A 15694-nucleotide genomic window follows, 5' to 3' on the forward strand; every position below is an offset into this window, starting at 1 on the left:
ATATATATATATATATATATATATATATATATATATATATATATATACAGACAGACATATACATATATACACATGTGCATAATTCGCAGTCTGCCCTTATTCATTCCCGCCGCCACCCCGCCACACATGAAATAACAACCCCCTCCCCCCCGCATGTGTGCGAGGTAGTGCTAGAAAATGGCAACAAAGGCCACATTCATTCACACTCAGTCACTACCTGTCATCTATAATGCACCAAAACCACAGCCCCCCTTCCACATCCATGCCCCACACAACTTTCCATGGTTTACCCCAGACGCTTCACATTCCCTGGTTCAATCCATTGATAGAAAGTCGACCCCGGTATACCACATCGTTCCAATTCACTCTATTCCTTGCACGCCTTTCACCCTCCTGCATGTTCAGGCCCTGATCACTCAAAATCTTTTTCACTCCATCTTTCCACCTCCAATTTGGTCTCCCACTTCTCCCCGTTCCCCCCACCTCTGACACATATATCCTCTTTATCAATCTTTCCTCACTCATTCTCTCCATGTGACCAAACCATTTCAAAACACCCTCTTCTGCTCTCTCAACCACACTCTTTTTATTACCACACATCTCTCTTACCCTTTCATTACTTACTCGATCAAACGAACTCACACCACATATTGTCCTAAAACATCTCATTTCCAGCACATCCACCCTCCTCCGCACAACTCTATCTATAGCCCATGCCTCGCAACCATAAAACATTGTTGGAACCACTATTCCTTCAAACATACCCATTTTTGCTTTCCAAGTTAACGTTCTCGACTTCCACACATATCATTATTATACTTTGTCGCTGTCTCCTGCGTTAGCGAGGTAGCGCAAGGAAACAGACGAAAGAATGGCCCAACTCACTGACATAAACATGTATATACATATACATCCACACACGCAAATATACATGCCTATACATCTCAACATTATATATATATATATATATATATATATATATATATATATATATATATATATATATATATACACAAGGACATATACATATATACACATGTACATAATTCATACTGTCTGCCCTTATTCATTCCCGTCGCCACCCCACCACACATGAAATAACAACCCCCTACCCCAGCATGTGCACAAGGTAGCGTCTGAATAAGACAACAAAGGCCACATTCATTCACAGTCTCTACCTGTCATGTATAATGCACCGAAACCACAGCTCCCTTCCACATCCAGGCCCCACAAAACTTTCCATGGTTTACCATAAACGCTTCACATGCCCTGATTCAATCCATTGACAGCACGTCAACCCCGGTATACCAACATCGTTCCAATTCACTCTATTCCTTGCACGCCTTTCACCCTCCTGCATGTTCAGGCCCCGATCACTCAAAATCTTTTTGACACCATCTTTCCACCTCCAATTTGGTCTCCCACATCTCCTCGTTCCCTCCACCTCTGACACATATATATACTCTTGGTCAATCTTTCCTCACTCATTCTCTCCATGTGACCAAACCATTTCAAAACACCCTCTCCTGCTCTCTAAACCACACTCTTTTTATTACCACACATCTCTCTTACCCTTTCATTACTTACTCGATCAAACCACCTCACACCACATATTGTCCTAAAACATCTTATTTCCAGCACATCCACCCTCCTCCGCACAACTCTATCTATGGCCCACACCTCGCAACCATACATCATTGTTGGAACCACTATTCCTTCAAACATACCCATTTTTGCTTTCCGAGATAATGTTCTCAACTTCCATACATTCTTCAACGCTCCCAGAATTTTCGCCCCCTCCCCCAACCTGATTCATTTCCATGGTTCCATCTGCTGCCAAATCCACTCCCAGATATCTAACACACTTGCCTTACATCCTTGATAAAAACTTTTCACTACTGCTAACAACTTACCTCCCACACTATACATTCTTTATACCTTCCACAGAGCATCTCTATCAACTCTATCATATGCCTTCTCCAGATCCATAAATGTTATATAGAAATCCATTTGCTTTTCTAAGTATTTCTCACATACATTCTTCAAAGCAAACACCTGATCCACACATCCTCTACCACTTCTGAAACCACATAGCTCTTCCCCAATCTGATGCTCTGTGCATGCCTTCACCCTCTCAATCAATAACCTCCCATATGATTTCCCAGGAATACTCAACAAAATTAGACCTCTGAAATTTGAGCACTAACCTTTTACCCAGTGCCTTTGTACAATGGCACTATGCATGCATTCCACTAATCATCAGGCAACTCACCATGAGCCATACATACACTGAATATCCTCACCAGCCAGTCAACAACAACAGTCACCTTCCTTTTTAATAAATTCCACTGCAATACCATCCAAACCAGCCTCCTTGCTGTATTTCATCTTCTGCAAAACTTTCACTACTTCTCTGTTTACCAAATCATTCTCCCTGACCCTCTCACTTCGCACAGCACCTTGACCAAAACGCCCAAGATCTGCCACTCTATCATCAAACACATTCAACAAACTTTTAAAATACTCACTCCATCTCACTCCACCACTACTTGTTATTACCTCCCCAGTAGCCCCCTTCACCAATGTTCCCATTTGTTCTCTTGTCTTACACACTATTTACCTCCTTCCAAAACATCTTTTTATTCTCCCTAAAATCTAATGATACTCTCTCACCCCAACTCTCATATGCTGTCTTTTTCACCTCTTGCACCTTCCTCTTGACCTCTTGCATCTTTCTTTTATACATCTCCCACTCATTTGCATTATTTCCCTGCAAAAATCATCTAAATGCCTCTCTCTTCTCTTTCACTAACAATCTTACTTCTTCATCCCACCACTCACTACCCTTTATAATCTGCCCATCCATCTTACTTCTTCATCCCACCACTCACTACCCTTTATAATCTGCCCATCGCCCACCTTTCTCATGGCATGGGTATCTTTTGTGCGAGCCATTACTGCTCCCCTAAATACATCCCATTCCTCTCCCCACTCCCCTTATGTCATTTGCTCTCGCCTTTTTCCATTCTGCTCTCAATCTCTCCTTGTACTTCCTGACAAGTCTTTTTTCCATGCTCACTTACTCTCACCACTCTCTACACCCCAACATTCTCTCTTCTCTTCTGAAAACCTCTACAAATCTCCCCCTTCGCCTCCACAAGATCAGACATCCCTCCAGTTGCCCCTCTCAGCACATTTACATCAAAAAGTCTCTCTTTTATGTGCCTATTAATCAACATGTAATCCAATAATGCTCTCTAGCCATCTCTCCTAATTGCATACATATACTTATGTATATCTCATTTCAAACCAGGTATTCCCAATCACCAGTCCTTTTTCAGCACACAAATCTACAAGCTCTTCACCATTTTCATTTACAACACTGAACAACCCATGTACACCAATTATACCCTCAACTGCCACGTTACTCACCTTTGCACTCAAATCACCCATCACCACAACCGTCTCGTGCATTAATGCTGCTAACACACTCACTCAGCTACTTCCTAAACACTTGCCTCTAATGATGTTTCTTCTCATGACCAGGGGCATTGGCACCAATAACCATCCATCACTCTCCATCCACTTTCAGTTTTACCCATATCAATGTAGAGTTTACTTTCTTACACTCGATCACATACTCCCATAACTCATGCTTCAGGAGTAGAGCTACTCCTTCCTTTGCTCTTGTCCTCTCACTAGAACCCCTGACTTTACCCCCAAGACATTCACAAACCACTCTTCCCCTTTACCCTTGAGCTTAGTTTCACTCAGAGAACAAAACATCCAGGTTCCTTTCCTCAAGCATACTACGTCTCTCTCCTTTTTCTCATCTTGGTTACATCCACACACATTTAGACAACCCAATCTGAGCCTTCGAGGAGGATGTTTCCCCTTTTAGAAAGTTAAAATACAAGGAGGGGAGGGTTTCTAGCATATGTGTGTCCCCCCTTTAGTCGCCTTCTACAACACTCGGGGAATGCATGGGAAGTATTCTTTCTCCCCTATCCCCAGGGATATAAATAATATAAATATAATTCTAACTACAAATGAGGATCTTAGTAAAATTCATAAGGAAGCAAGTTTCCAGAAAAATAAAATTGCACATTGTTAACAATGCATCCTTCAAAAGTCTAAAGTATGAAGACTTCATACAGTGTGGGATTTTTGAGGTAACACCTCCAACACTATCAATTTCACATTTTTGTAAAGTGGGCAGGGTTTTGAAAAGATGTAAAATCACTCTAAATAGTTTAATGAGTAACAAAAGCTCAGAAAAGCTTTAGTAAAACTTTCAAAACAAGGAACATTTGTGCAATACCCATTCAAATCTAACATTAATAACTAAACAGGAGGAACATATATAGCATCCTAATGCCATATTCTCCAGTCCATGCAATATCTGATAAGACCTTTGAAATGTGAACATCCTACAAAAAAAAAAAAAAACTCATCTGGCACTTGCTTGGATTCTAATGAACTTTATTTTGTATGTAATTATAAAAACTGAATGAAGCTGTGATACTAGAAAACTTGCCTGTAAAGTCTAGAAATGCCAAATTTCCATTAATATTTCTGCATTACACTGAAAGCTACCATATCGATATTGTAGTTTAAATCAAAATGAATTTGAATTTTACAAATACACTGAGCAAGCTCTAGGATGACTATACACATAAATTTAAGGTTCTAATTAATGATTATGGAATCTGTCCCACACAGGGTTAGATTCCTATAATTCTTTATACATCAGAACTCACTATCGACCCTACAAACCTCATTTAAATGAACCATGGTACAGTGATGTGGAGTATATTTTGGTAAAGAAATTTCACAACTGCCTGAACACACAAACATCTAAGGCATTAAAACTCATACAATATTGTTTTCACATTTACTGGTTTCTTAATTATTTATGATGTAAACCCAAATTTTCTCTCTCCCTCACAACCCTACCACTACCACTTTCATATCAAAACAGTTTTAAGAGTGAAAAAGGAAAATCCAGTCTCAAATCACTCTTAACAGTGGCAACAGCAATTCTGTAAGACTAGAACACAGATCATAATCCTAAAAAATGCACGTCCACCTTGCTGAATTTTACATTTTCCAGTTATAAGTAAACGAATCATTACCTGTTTATTACAGAATACTGCAACTTGAGTAAAAACAACGAAGCCATGGAAACGAATTTAAAGGATATCAATGCATCCGAATTTACAACTAAAGACACCTGTTTTAAATCCAGTTCCATTATCATGCAGAAAACGTTTTGCAACATAATAACACACATGATAAAGATATACTATCAGCCATGAATGGTAAGAGAGCAAATACAATAACAAAACCCAATAAGTTCAATCCCTGGACACTGAAAGGGGAAAGAATTAAGATAGTTATGCCCTTGACTGTTCTTTTCCATGTTGCTAGTTATGGGAAATAGAAAAGTGTCACTGTAACACCAATCATCAAAAAAGGTAGTAAATCACTGCCCAGTATTATTGTCCGATTAGTTTAATGTCTGCAGTTGGTAAACTTATGGAAATGATCGCTTGAGTTAAGGTTGCAAACCATTAAGACTACAACTTAATTCTCGTATGACAAATCTGTAAGATAAGTTCATGATATAATCAATATGTATGAAGCAGGTAAAACAGCCAATGTTACAGATTCAGGTTTTTAAATAACATTAATTACAGTTCCACTTCAAAGGTTACCAACAAAAGTTATGTTCTGCAGTATAGATGAGACTGTCCTCTGGTGGTTAGGAAACTGGATGACTAGACAAACATAGTGCTTCACAATCAGTCAAGCCTCAGAATGGTTAACAGTAACACATGGTGTACCAGTTCACTTTTTCATATGTATCAAGAGTTCTGATAATGGGCAGGACCTAAAGACAGCAAAAGTCATGTAATATCGAGTTGGGAAGCAAACGTAAACAAAGTGAATATATGAAGCTTCAAATTCATGCAAACAAAATGATGGACTAAGCTCACAGGTTGCAAAGGAATCCTAATACAATGTCACATTGTAATATAACAATCTTGATTTAGCATGGGCACCTGTATTACTTCCAATTTTTCATCGTTACATGAGCTGTCAAGACACAATGCGAGCACAGCTGGCTGTGTGCCATAGGGTGCCAATGCTGCTCATGCAACAGTTTCCATCATTTTAAAAGTTCTCTGCATGTATTCGTGAACAAGGATACATCATTTGCTACTCGTATATTTCTATACTTCTGCCCACACTCAGCCTAAGTGTCAAACAAGTACTTATATTAAATGTGAGCTCGTTAAAGACACTGAATGAACTGGGGTGTGTGTCTGGCCCTTCAGCATTCACTTACCACTTTGGCATTCATTAGAGTAGAATCGTTAACATAGAAAAGCAAATCAATCATTAAAACCTTTAATCAGCCATCTAATTCAGAGATGGCAATGCAAAACAAGATGCAAATATATATGAAGATGGAGGATGCTCTGATAATGTGATTGCAAGGAATATGGTTGCAACAATTACTTAAAATATGGCAAATGATTAAATATAAAGCCATCAAAACTAAAACGGTGGATAAAAAAAAAAGAAGGTAAGCTCGTCAGTAGAAGTAAATTTACCACTAACTATGGTTGGCTTCATTATTTTTTCAAACTTGTCATCCTGAGAAATGTGACTTGTAAAACTAGAGCAGCTGATGTAGAGCATGCAGAGGACATGAAAGATAAACTACAAAATATTAGAATATTAAACATAAAGGTTACTAAATCAAGTATGGATCAATATCGTATATGAAATCAGTAGTAACCAACTTAAAAGGTCTGTGCTTAATTTTGATCTTGATATTTTACATGCGAGTTATCTAGTGTTTCATACATTTTAGCAAGTTGGTTCTAAAGCTTCCTCTAATGCCTCACCTACTAGAATACTTAAATCAGCTACAATAATTTTTCCATCCATCAACATTTTATTGTATAAAGACAAAGGCATTTGATATCACTCATACCGTTCAACATAGTGTCCAGCCATGTCTTTTGCATGAAGCATGCAACTATCACTGTCTTCAGCAAATCATACATGCTCTATACTTTTATTATTTGTTAGTTTAAATTCTATTTAAAGACTAAATAAGTAAAAAGTACATGATTTGGAAATATACAGTACCAAGTATAAAAATAGATTATAAAGGAATATACTGCAAAAGAAATGTTTATGTTACAACAGCGTACAATTTAGAACATTTCAACCAAGGGAAGGGAGTTCTGGTGCTTGTCTAACTGTTCAAAACGTACATCTTAACTAGTGGATGATGAATGTTGTATTTTTATATTCTTTTCTACAAACTTCTTTAAGCATGTTCACAACTAATTCGTACACCAAAGTCAAGTTGCTTACAAAAAATATAATGAAAGTATGAATGGTCCAGTAGAGAGGGAGGGAGGGAGCAGGGGGGCTGGAAATCCCCCCCTCCCGGTTATAATTTTCCAAAAGAAGGAACGGAGAGGTGGGCCAAGTGAGGATATACCCTCTAAGGCTCACTCCTCTGTTCTTAACGCTACCTCGCTAACGCGGGATAAGGCGAACATGAATAAAAAAAAAAAAAAAAAAAAAAATGAATGGTCCAGTAGAATGCTGGCAATTCATTTGGGCATGGCACAGCAATTGTATTTGTTAAAACAAATTTTTTCAGTGAATGATAAAGTAAACATCTATATACCTGAATTTTTTCAACATTTCTAGAAGTTCTTACCTAATGCATGAACTGGTACCTAAGCCTAAACTCTGACACCCAAGAAATGAGTACAAGACAATAGGTGATACCTGTATATTTTCTTTTCTGAGATGCATATAATTTTCATTATTTAGATCATGTTTTGAGTGTTATCTATTACATTTTCCATGACTTACCATAAATATTTTTTGTGGGGGTAAGGGCATGGTCCTTAACCCATTATCAACAATGGAAATGGATATCACAGCATAACAAAATTCCATAATACATCAACTTTCTTAATACCTATTACATACTGTATAGCATCACTTCTGTAATAATAACGACAAAAGTTTTCCATGTCTAAAGTTAAATTAAAAAGTCGTTACAATGTGAATTCTGTAGAGCTACAATTGTTAAATGAAGAAAAAGATTGGTTAACTATAAACGGTGAACAACGCAAAATACGCAGTGCACAGAAGCAATAAAAGGAAGCATAAAAAATTGTTTCATTGGCTGGGCTATCGATGCTACGAAAATCATCCTTAATCTTTCCAATTCACGAGTGCATCCCCATATAGAATATCATAATCTGGTCTTATCACTCTTCTTGGGAAAAAAAGTAAAGGGGCTAGCTACAATGATATAAGTTAATAAACGCATATGTTCTAGCCGATTCATTCTGACTAAAGTTGAGCTACTAGATTCCTTCTAATAAGAGCTGATACAGAGTTCTGACTAAAGTTGAGCTACTAGATTCCTTCTAATAAGAGCTGATACAGAGTTCTGACTAAAGTTGAGCTACTAGATTCCTTCTAGTAAGAGCTGATACAGAGTTTAGATGAACACCTAATACAAGCTACGACCTTGTAAAGTGGGGAGGGGTTAAACCAAGTGGTAAAAGCACTCCATTTCAACAGCTGTGTGTAACGATTCCTTTAGTACCAATTTCATAAAAGTCTGTGTAACGAATCCTTTAGTACCATTTTCATAAAAGTCTAAGGACTAAAACACAAACATGAGATGCATATGGTGTGCCGAAGTCATTTCCTAAATAGAAAAGTGACCATCTTAAAAATGACCATTATTTTCACCCGGCAATTATGATCTTCACTGCCGTTTTCCATTTCAATACACGTACCAAATGAGGCTGTAATTATTAGGCCTACAAGACAACCTGATTCTAATATTTAAATTTTCTAATTTCCTTAATTATAGATGTTTTCAAAAGAATGTCATCATGCATTGTAACGTTTGAATACGAATAAAACAATTTGGCAAATGTGTTGGGTGAGTTCAGCTGACTATGAAGATAATGCATAAAAATAAATATAAACATTGAGATTTGTCCCTCATGCGAGTTGGATTCATACATAAAGACTTCTGACCGCACTGTTTACCTTCAAGGCAAAATGAACCAAACTGCAGCCAAGTGAAGAGAGTACAAGTTATTATAAGGGAATTTTGACTATCAAAATAGGAGTTTTGTTCTTTTAATCTATACGCAACTTGCATTATTATATAATGCCGAATTTTTTTTTTTCATAACCCTACCACTAACATGCTTAATGTCGAAAAGTCAGTTATTAAGAGTAAACAGGAAAATCTCGCACACTTAAATCGCTCTTAACAGTGGCAACAATAATTCCATCAAACCGGAACACATCATACTTCAAGTAAAAGCGTATCCACCAACAGACAAGTTAGCAAAACAATGATCCAAGACTAAGAAACGTGTTTCTATGGGGGCTAACTTAACACCTACGATCTAGTTAGCCCGAAAATAAGGTTAAAAGGTGATCAAAGAGAAATATTGAAAATTGTCAAAGGACATGATAATCTGGATCTCAAAAGGAACTGAAGGACATATTCACCTGGCTCAACTCATTAGAAAAAAACTCGTGCGTAGACGTTTTACCTAAAACGAGGCAAGGTAGCTCTCCTCAATACAAAATGTTAACATACGGAATGATGAATATTACATTTCAAATCCAACGCTGACATTACTTGCACCTTGTTGTGAAATGCTCACACGATCTACTCAAACATCTATGTATTACTTCATTTACCACACTACTCGTAGGTTACTTATCTTTTTCAATATCACAAACAGCCTAGTCAGGACCCAATAGTCCATTCTATTTTATTTCCTTGTGTTCTTTCAACTACAAAGACTTACCTTTCACCTAGATCCATTTTCTGTAATGTCCCATTACTGGTGCTTTAATAAAACAAGTGTCACCAGATAATTTAAAATCAATTATCTCCTATTTCATCATGATAATAACTGTGCATGTAAGGCTAAAAGATCCATCAAGGGTATGTGTCAACTGATTAAGTGCATCACAATAACTAACTTAGCACAGTATGAGGTTCCGCCGCTTGGAGTCGCTTACTACATCAATGAATATTCATACTATCCTTTGTTGCATATCTGTTGAGCTAAAACCTTTAATAGAGCAAATGAAAAAGTTTTTGCTTTACTTAATGAAATGATATCAAATCATTTCAATACAAAGTCTGACAGGCAATCTTAAATATGGATTGCATTTCTTAAGGAGTGGGTTAAAACATACTTAAAAACAATGCAAACGAACCTATCATATTAAAACCCAGCTAACAAAACTAACGTAGATTCAGCGGCAAGTCAGACCACTTAAATATATAAGAATTCTGTAAAACTGAATCAAGATTTTCTTCCAATGAATGGTTCGTAATTTCATGTAATGAGTAAAATTACAGAATATCAACTGCTTGTAGTAAATTTATATGGGAACACTAAAAATAAGTTACCTTGAAACACAATTGTACAACTGAATACAAATTAAATGCTTTGAGCATTATTCTAGAAGAGAGGTATAATATGGAGAGCCATTAAGTCTAGCCTTTCCCTCCAACACACCCGAGTAAACACTACCAGAAATGGCATCCAAATGATCAACCAGGGGAAAACATAACCATTGTCTTACACCACAAACAATTTGTACAATGCTTTAGATAATACAGAAAGGGGCATGAAAACGAACTTTCGCATGGTAGTTAATCTCATCAGGACCACGGTCCAACCATTACCATGGATATGATCGCGTGATGACCTAACTTGGTCAAGTAGTGCACTTCTGATCAAAGGTCAAAATATTGTGCTAGATCATGAATTTCTTAGTGCTATACTTGAAATGACTATACATGACAACGACTGACGATACCTACAAAAGGCAATTACATTAACAGCAGAGTCATTCCACGAGGCAAGACATCCTACCAGGCGTTAGGTAAATACGATTCACGTTTAAAACTTAATATCAATTGTTATGGAGTCAATGTATAATGGAAGTGATTCAGATGGGTTTGTGACGCCCCGCACAAGCTAAAGCCAACTCTGCCTGGTTAAGTAACAGCATAAACAAGACTATAGCAGATCACTATAGTAGTCGACGTTTCTCAAGAGTATAACTAGTATATACAATATATAGGTTTACTACAGTCTAAAAGGAATATAATATACACGTGTGCCTATTATAAAATAGAGAGTTTACAGGAAGAGGAGATAGAAGTCATCGGCCTACGTTGATGATGGCTCCCGACTGTCTGCTGTCGAATGTCGAGTTCGCCTCGACCGTCCCCAAAGCACTCGCTGCTTAACAACACATTTTGCGGCACTCCTGCTTTGTTCAGCCACTTTTTAACACACTGACTACATGAACGGTTCACTAGTGATTTACTCCTGGTGTTACAAGGAGATATAAAGCCCGTTGTGCTTACTTTTCGCCATTAAAATAGTCTATGGCTGGGCGACGTGGTACTCGGCAGCCATTCCGCGGGTAACACTGAGGGGCCGCTAGCCTCGACCCGGGAGCCCAATAATGATCGTGATCACAATCCCCCGGCACTTTACTTCACTCCTTCTGCATAAAATGATTCAGTTTGAAGGAATTTTGGCGTCGTTCGAATGTAAACAATATTGCAAAGGACTAGTTCTAGTACAATCTAATTGAACGCCAAATTAAACCATACTTCAAACCGCAAATATAAGTTGCAGTAAAAAGGAGTGGCGTTGAATTGCCGACTTGCCAGAAATCGTCATTTTAAAGTATCTAGTTCTAACAACTTATGTCTAAAACTGATTCCGGTTTCTGATTTTTGGTATAACGTGCAGCACTTAATCATATGTGTTAATGGGTGAAGGTGACAGGTCAAGTGAACCTGGAATATAAGAATGTGAAGTTGGTGCGAGTGGTCACACGGGCCAAGTTTGGCTCGCCTGTCGGGCTCGTGGCGTCCGAATACACAAACACACACACACACTAACACACTCGGCGACTTGCTACGTAGCTGTGCTGCGAACTGCCTCAAGAAACTGGCAACTGTTCCCCACCCGGTAGACACATTCCTAATCTGTATTTTCATACACTCCTACTATACCTATTTCTCGTGATTAGTCTCCACTTGACCACATCGTTCACTGCACTAACAGCATTCTTAGCGATTATGTTGCAGATCTATTGACGTAGGACGTGAATTGCAATGGCTGAAAATACAACGATGAAAGGTTAACTCTTATGGTTTAGTTTAAAGGCAGCGCAGTATTATAAGTGTTTAAGAAAAAGCGTGTTAACAGATTTCTGGAGGTAAAACGAGCTGCACTCAGTATGAAGACCATAACGGAAGCAGCAGCCTGTCATACGACGTTTAAGGCAGAGGAGGTGCGATTGGCGACGAATGTACAAGGAAAGCATGAGCTTAAATGATCTTGGTGTATGACGGTTGCATTTGGCAATTAATCACTGATTCTGGGTGGTGCCTCTAATCAAGCATTCTCTCTCTCTCTCTCTCTCTCTCTCTCTCTCTCTCTCTCTGTATGATCGAACTGAATATACATCACTTCCAATTTCATAAATTGGTTGTTAAATATTATTTGTGGTGTAACTTTTGCCTGGAGTGACATGGTAGGGTGGGCTGAATGGTGAGGTAGAAGGCAGGGAATGAGCGAGTGGGGTTGGTAGGCAAGGTGGTAGTGGTGGGCGCTCTGTGCACGAGCGTTGCACGGCGGTGGCGGAGATGGCGGATGCTCACATCAGCCGCACGGCACAACACAGGTGCAACGCCGCCCCTACCGACATCAACCACAGTTATTTTCTAACTCTCTATTGTCTTTTTATGAAACCAAAGTCAACACTGTTAAATATTGAACAAACTTTGCGTAACATCTCGACAAGTGTAAAAATAGAACAGCTAGATATTTCGAGCTGAATTCTGTAAAAGTTGTGCCAAACCTAAGTATTTACTAGGAAAGGAAAATGTTTATAATGGACCTGATGGTATGAATATTCTGTGTATTATCATAAAACGTTTCAAATAAATTTAGTTTCCGAAGACGGCAGTCTGAACACAAGGGGGCCATGGTGAGGAGCTAAATAGGATAATGTTCACATTTTTACTGTCACTTAATGAACAAGTATGCGTTCATGTTAAGTAAGAAATCAACCAGAAGAGTGTTTCATACATGAAGCTTAACTGATGAATGTGGAAATATCTAACAAACACAGTAGGTTTGTCACTATGATTACGTAAATGGCCATATATCGTTTCGAGGTTTTCAGTACTGGAACTGTCTAGTGAAGGAAATTGTAGACATTGCAGTCATTAGCAAGAGCATGCGACGGTAAAGTGTTTAACATTTATTATGGCTGCGATGGAGGGTTGATCTTTACTTCCAGAGTTATATAAGAGCTGATCTGCATTCCTAAGGTAACTGAGCAAGATTTTTTGCGTTGTGAAAGATCTTGATTGAAGCACTTACTAAATGATAGACTTGCCTAAAATGGAAAAAAGAAATACAGAATTATGACATGGTGACATAGCCACCGAGCTAAATGTAGGTGTATTCGTTCACCCACTGCTGTTTTTCAGTGAAGCGAACCCGAACTCTACCTTTGATACTTATTGTTCAACGTTTACGTGTGCCTTGTTTGCAGTCGATATTTGAGACTTCATGATAAGTAGATCATTCGTCTGCACTTTTCCCTTCCCTACATTTTATAGCACTCATAACTTACATGACTAATCTTTACAATGACTGTAGTGAATGCTTTTGACATTCCGTCAGATACTCGTAGGTACTTTGTTTTGTGCGAGTGCAAGCATACTCCTTTAATTATTGTGTGTGTATCACGAGAAGAGAACTTTACACAACTATATCATCATCTGCTAACCTTGTATTCATACTCTTTAATTTTGGACGAAAGCAATATATACAAAAGTTGACGGTGAAGGGTAAGAATTCAGCTGATCGTACTGAGGGAGCACGAAATCTCCGGAATTGTGGAAACAAAAGCTTACTAAGGAAATAGGATGTTGGATGTTCCCTGTTCTCCCCAGAAGTAAGTGTACATAATAGTATGGAGGGAAAGAGAAGGCAAAGGAGGAGGAGGACTGGCTATCTTTAAGAAAAAAGAAAATAATTTTCAGGAAATAGTGGAGGAAAGTCCATTGAGACAATACATTATGGGCAAAGTAACTGTGGGAAAGAAGTGCATGGTAGTATCATTATAAAATACTCTTACGAATTGTACTGATCAAGAGCAAATATAAAAAGATAGTAGAGGGGAAAATCAGGACAGTACATGAAACAGTAGTAAACGCACGTCCCAGATATGGTAATGATAATGGAGGATTTCTATTATAAAGGAATAGACCGGGGAAGTTTCATCCTCCTGGTTACAAAGTTTTCATTGTAAACAGGTTTATTTCCAAATAACATGTTAGTGAATACATAAGAATTATTGCTAGACCTTATCTTCACATGTGCTAGCATGAACACTGACAATATCAAATTTGATACACCAACTTGAAAAAGTGTTTTTGTAAAGCTCAGGGTTTACTATGCGGTAAATGAGGATGTTAAAAGAGCAGAGGAGAAACAAAACCTCAGGAGAAGGTTTGTTAAGCAATAAGATAATCATAAAACAAATTTACGGAGTGTTAATGTCTGGACCCATAAAAGGTTCATCGGTCCTCATGAAATTTCACCATGTGTTCTTATAATGTGCACTGTCTGGACCCACACAAGGTTCATGGTCCTCATGAATTTTCACCATATGTTCTTATAATGTGTACAGATACACGAGACAAACTTCTTAAGATGTCGCTGGAGAAAGGCAAAGTGCACAGGAGTGGAAATGGGCAAAAGTCATTTCCGTCTACAAGAAAGGAGACCGAAAGCGGCACTTACCCACAGACCAATCTCCCTGACAAAGCGTCTGAAAGGTACTGGGGGAGAGATATAATCAGACAGCAAGTGGATGACTTTCTTCAGACGAGAAATTACCTAAAAAAAGACAGTACGTCTGTAGATTTCTACGAAAGTGAACTTTGTCTTAATCAAAAGGGAAGGCTGAGTGGATCGTTTATATCTGGACTGCTACAAAGCATCTGACAGTAAACAACATGGGAGGTTGATCAAAAAACTGGATCACCAGTCAAGGATAAGGCAAAGACTTCTTTAGTGGAGAAAGAATATCTTAGTGAAAGGGAACAAAGGAAGCATATCAAAGGAATGTTGTTGAATGTGTTTGACGACAGAGTGGCAGATGTAGGGTGTTTTGGTCGGGGTGGTGTGCGAAGCGAGAGAGGCAGGGAGAATAGTTTGTTTAAGAGAGGAGGTAGTGAAAGCTTTGCGGAAGATGAGATCCGGCAAGGCGGCGGGTTTGGATGGTATTGCAGTTGAATTTATTAAGAAAGGGGGTGACTGTGTTGTTGATTGGTTGGTAAGGTTATTCAATGTATGTATGGAACATGGTGAAGTGCCTGAGGATTGGCGAAATGCGAGCATAGTGCCATTGTACAATGGCAAAGAGGATAAAGATGAGTGTTCAAACTACAGAGGCATAAGTTTGTTGAGTATTCCTGGGAAAATATATGGGAGAGTATTGATTGAGAGGGTGAAGGCATGTACAGAACATCAGATTAGGGAAGAGCAGCGTG

General features: G+C 38.3%; 1 protein-coding gene across 18 annotated transcripts in view; it reads right to left on the reverse strand.

The window, feature by feature from the left end:
• The window catches only part of gw (trinucleotide repeat containing adaptor protein gawky), a 172602-nt gene extending 160590 nt beyond the window's left edge, over positions 1 to 12012 (reverse strand). For 4 of the 18 annotated variants that reach the window (XM_071689311.1, XM_071689307.1, XM_071689306.1 and 1 more), the window contains exon 1: positions 11474 to 11600. In XM_071689311.1, the coding sequence (XP_071545412.1) occupies positions 11474 to 11483 (10 nt within the window). In that variant the 5' untranslated portion in view covers positions 11484 to 11600. Of the gene's footprint in view, positions 1 to 11277; positions 11604 to 11914 lie in introns of those variants that run through there. The other 14 variants (XM_071689304.1, XM_071689302.1, XM_071689297.1 and 11 more) reach the window with 9 other exon arrangements.
• Positions 12013 to 15694: the final 3682 nt, after the last annotated feature.

Source organism: Panulirus ornatus, chromosome 46, assembly GCF_036320965.1.
Source record: "Panulirus ornatus isolate Po-2019 chromosome 46, ASM3632096v1, whole genome shotgun sequence".
Lineage (NCBI taxonomy): Eukaryota > Metazoa > Arthropoda > Malacostraca > Decapoda > Palinuridae > Panulirus > Panulirus ornatus.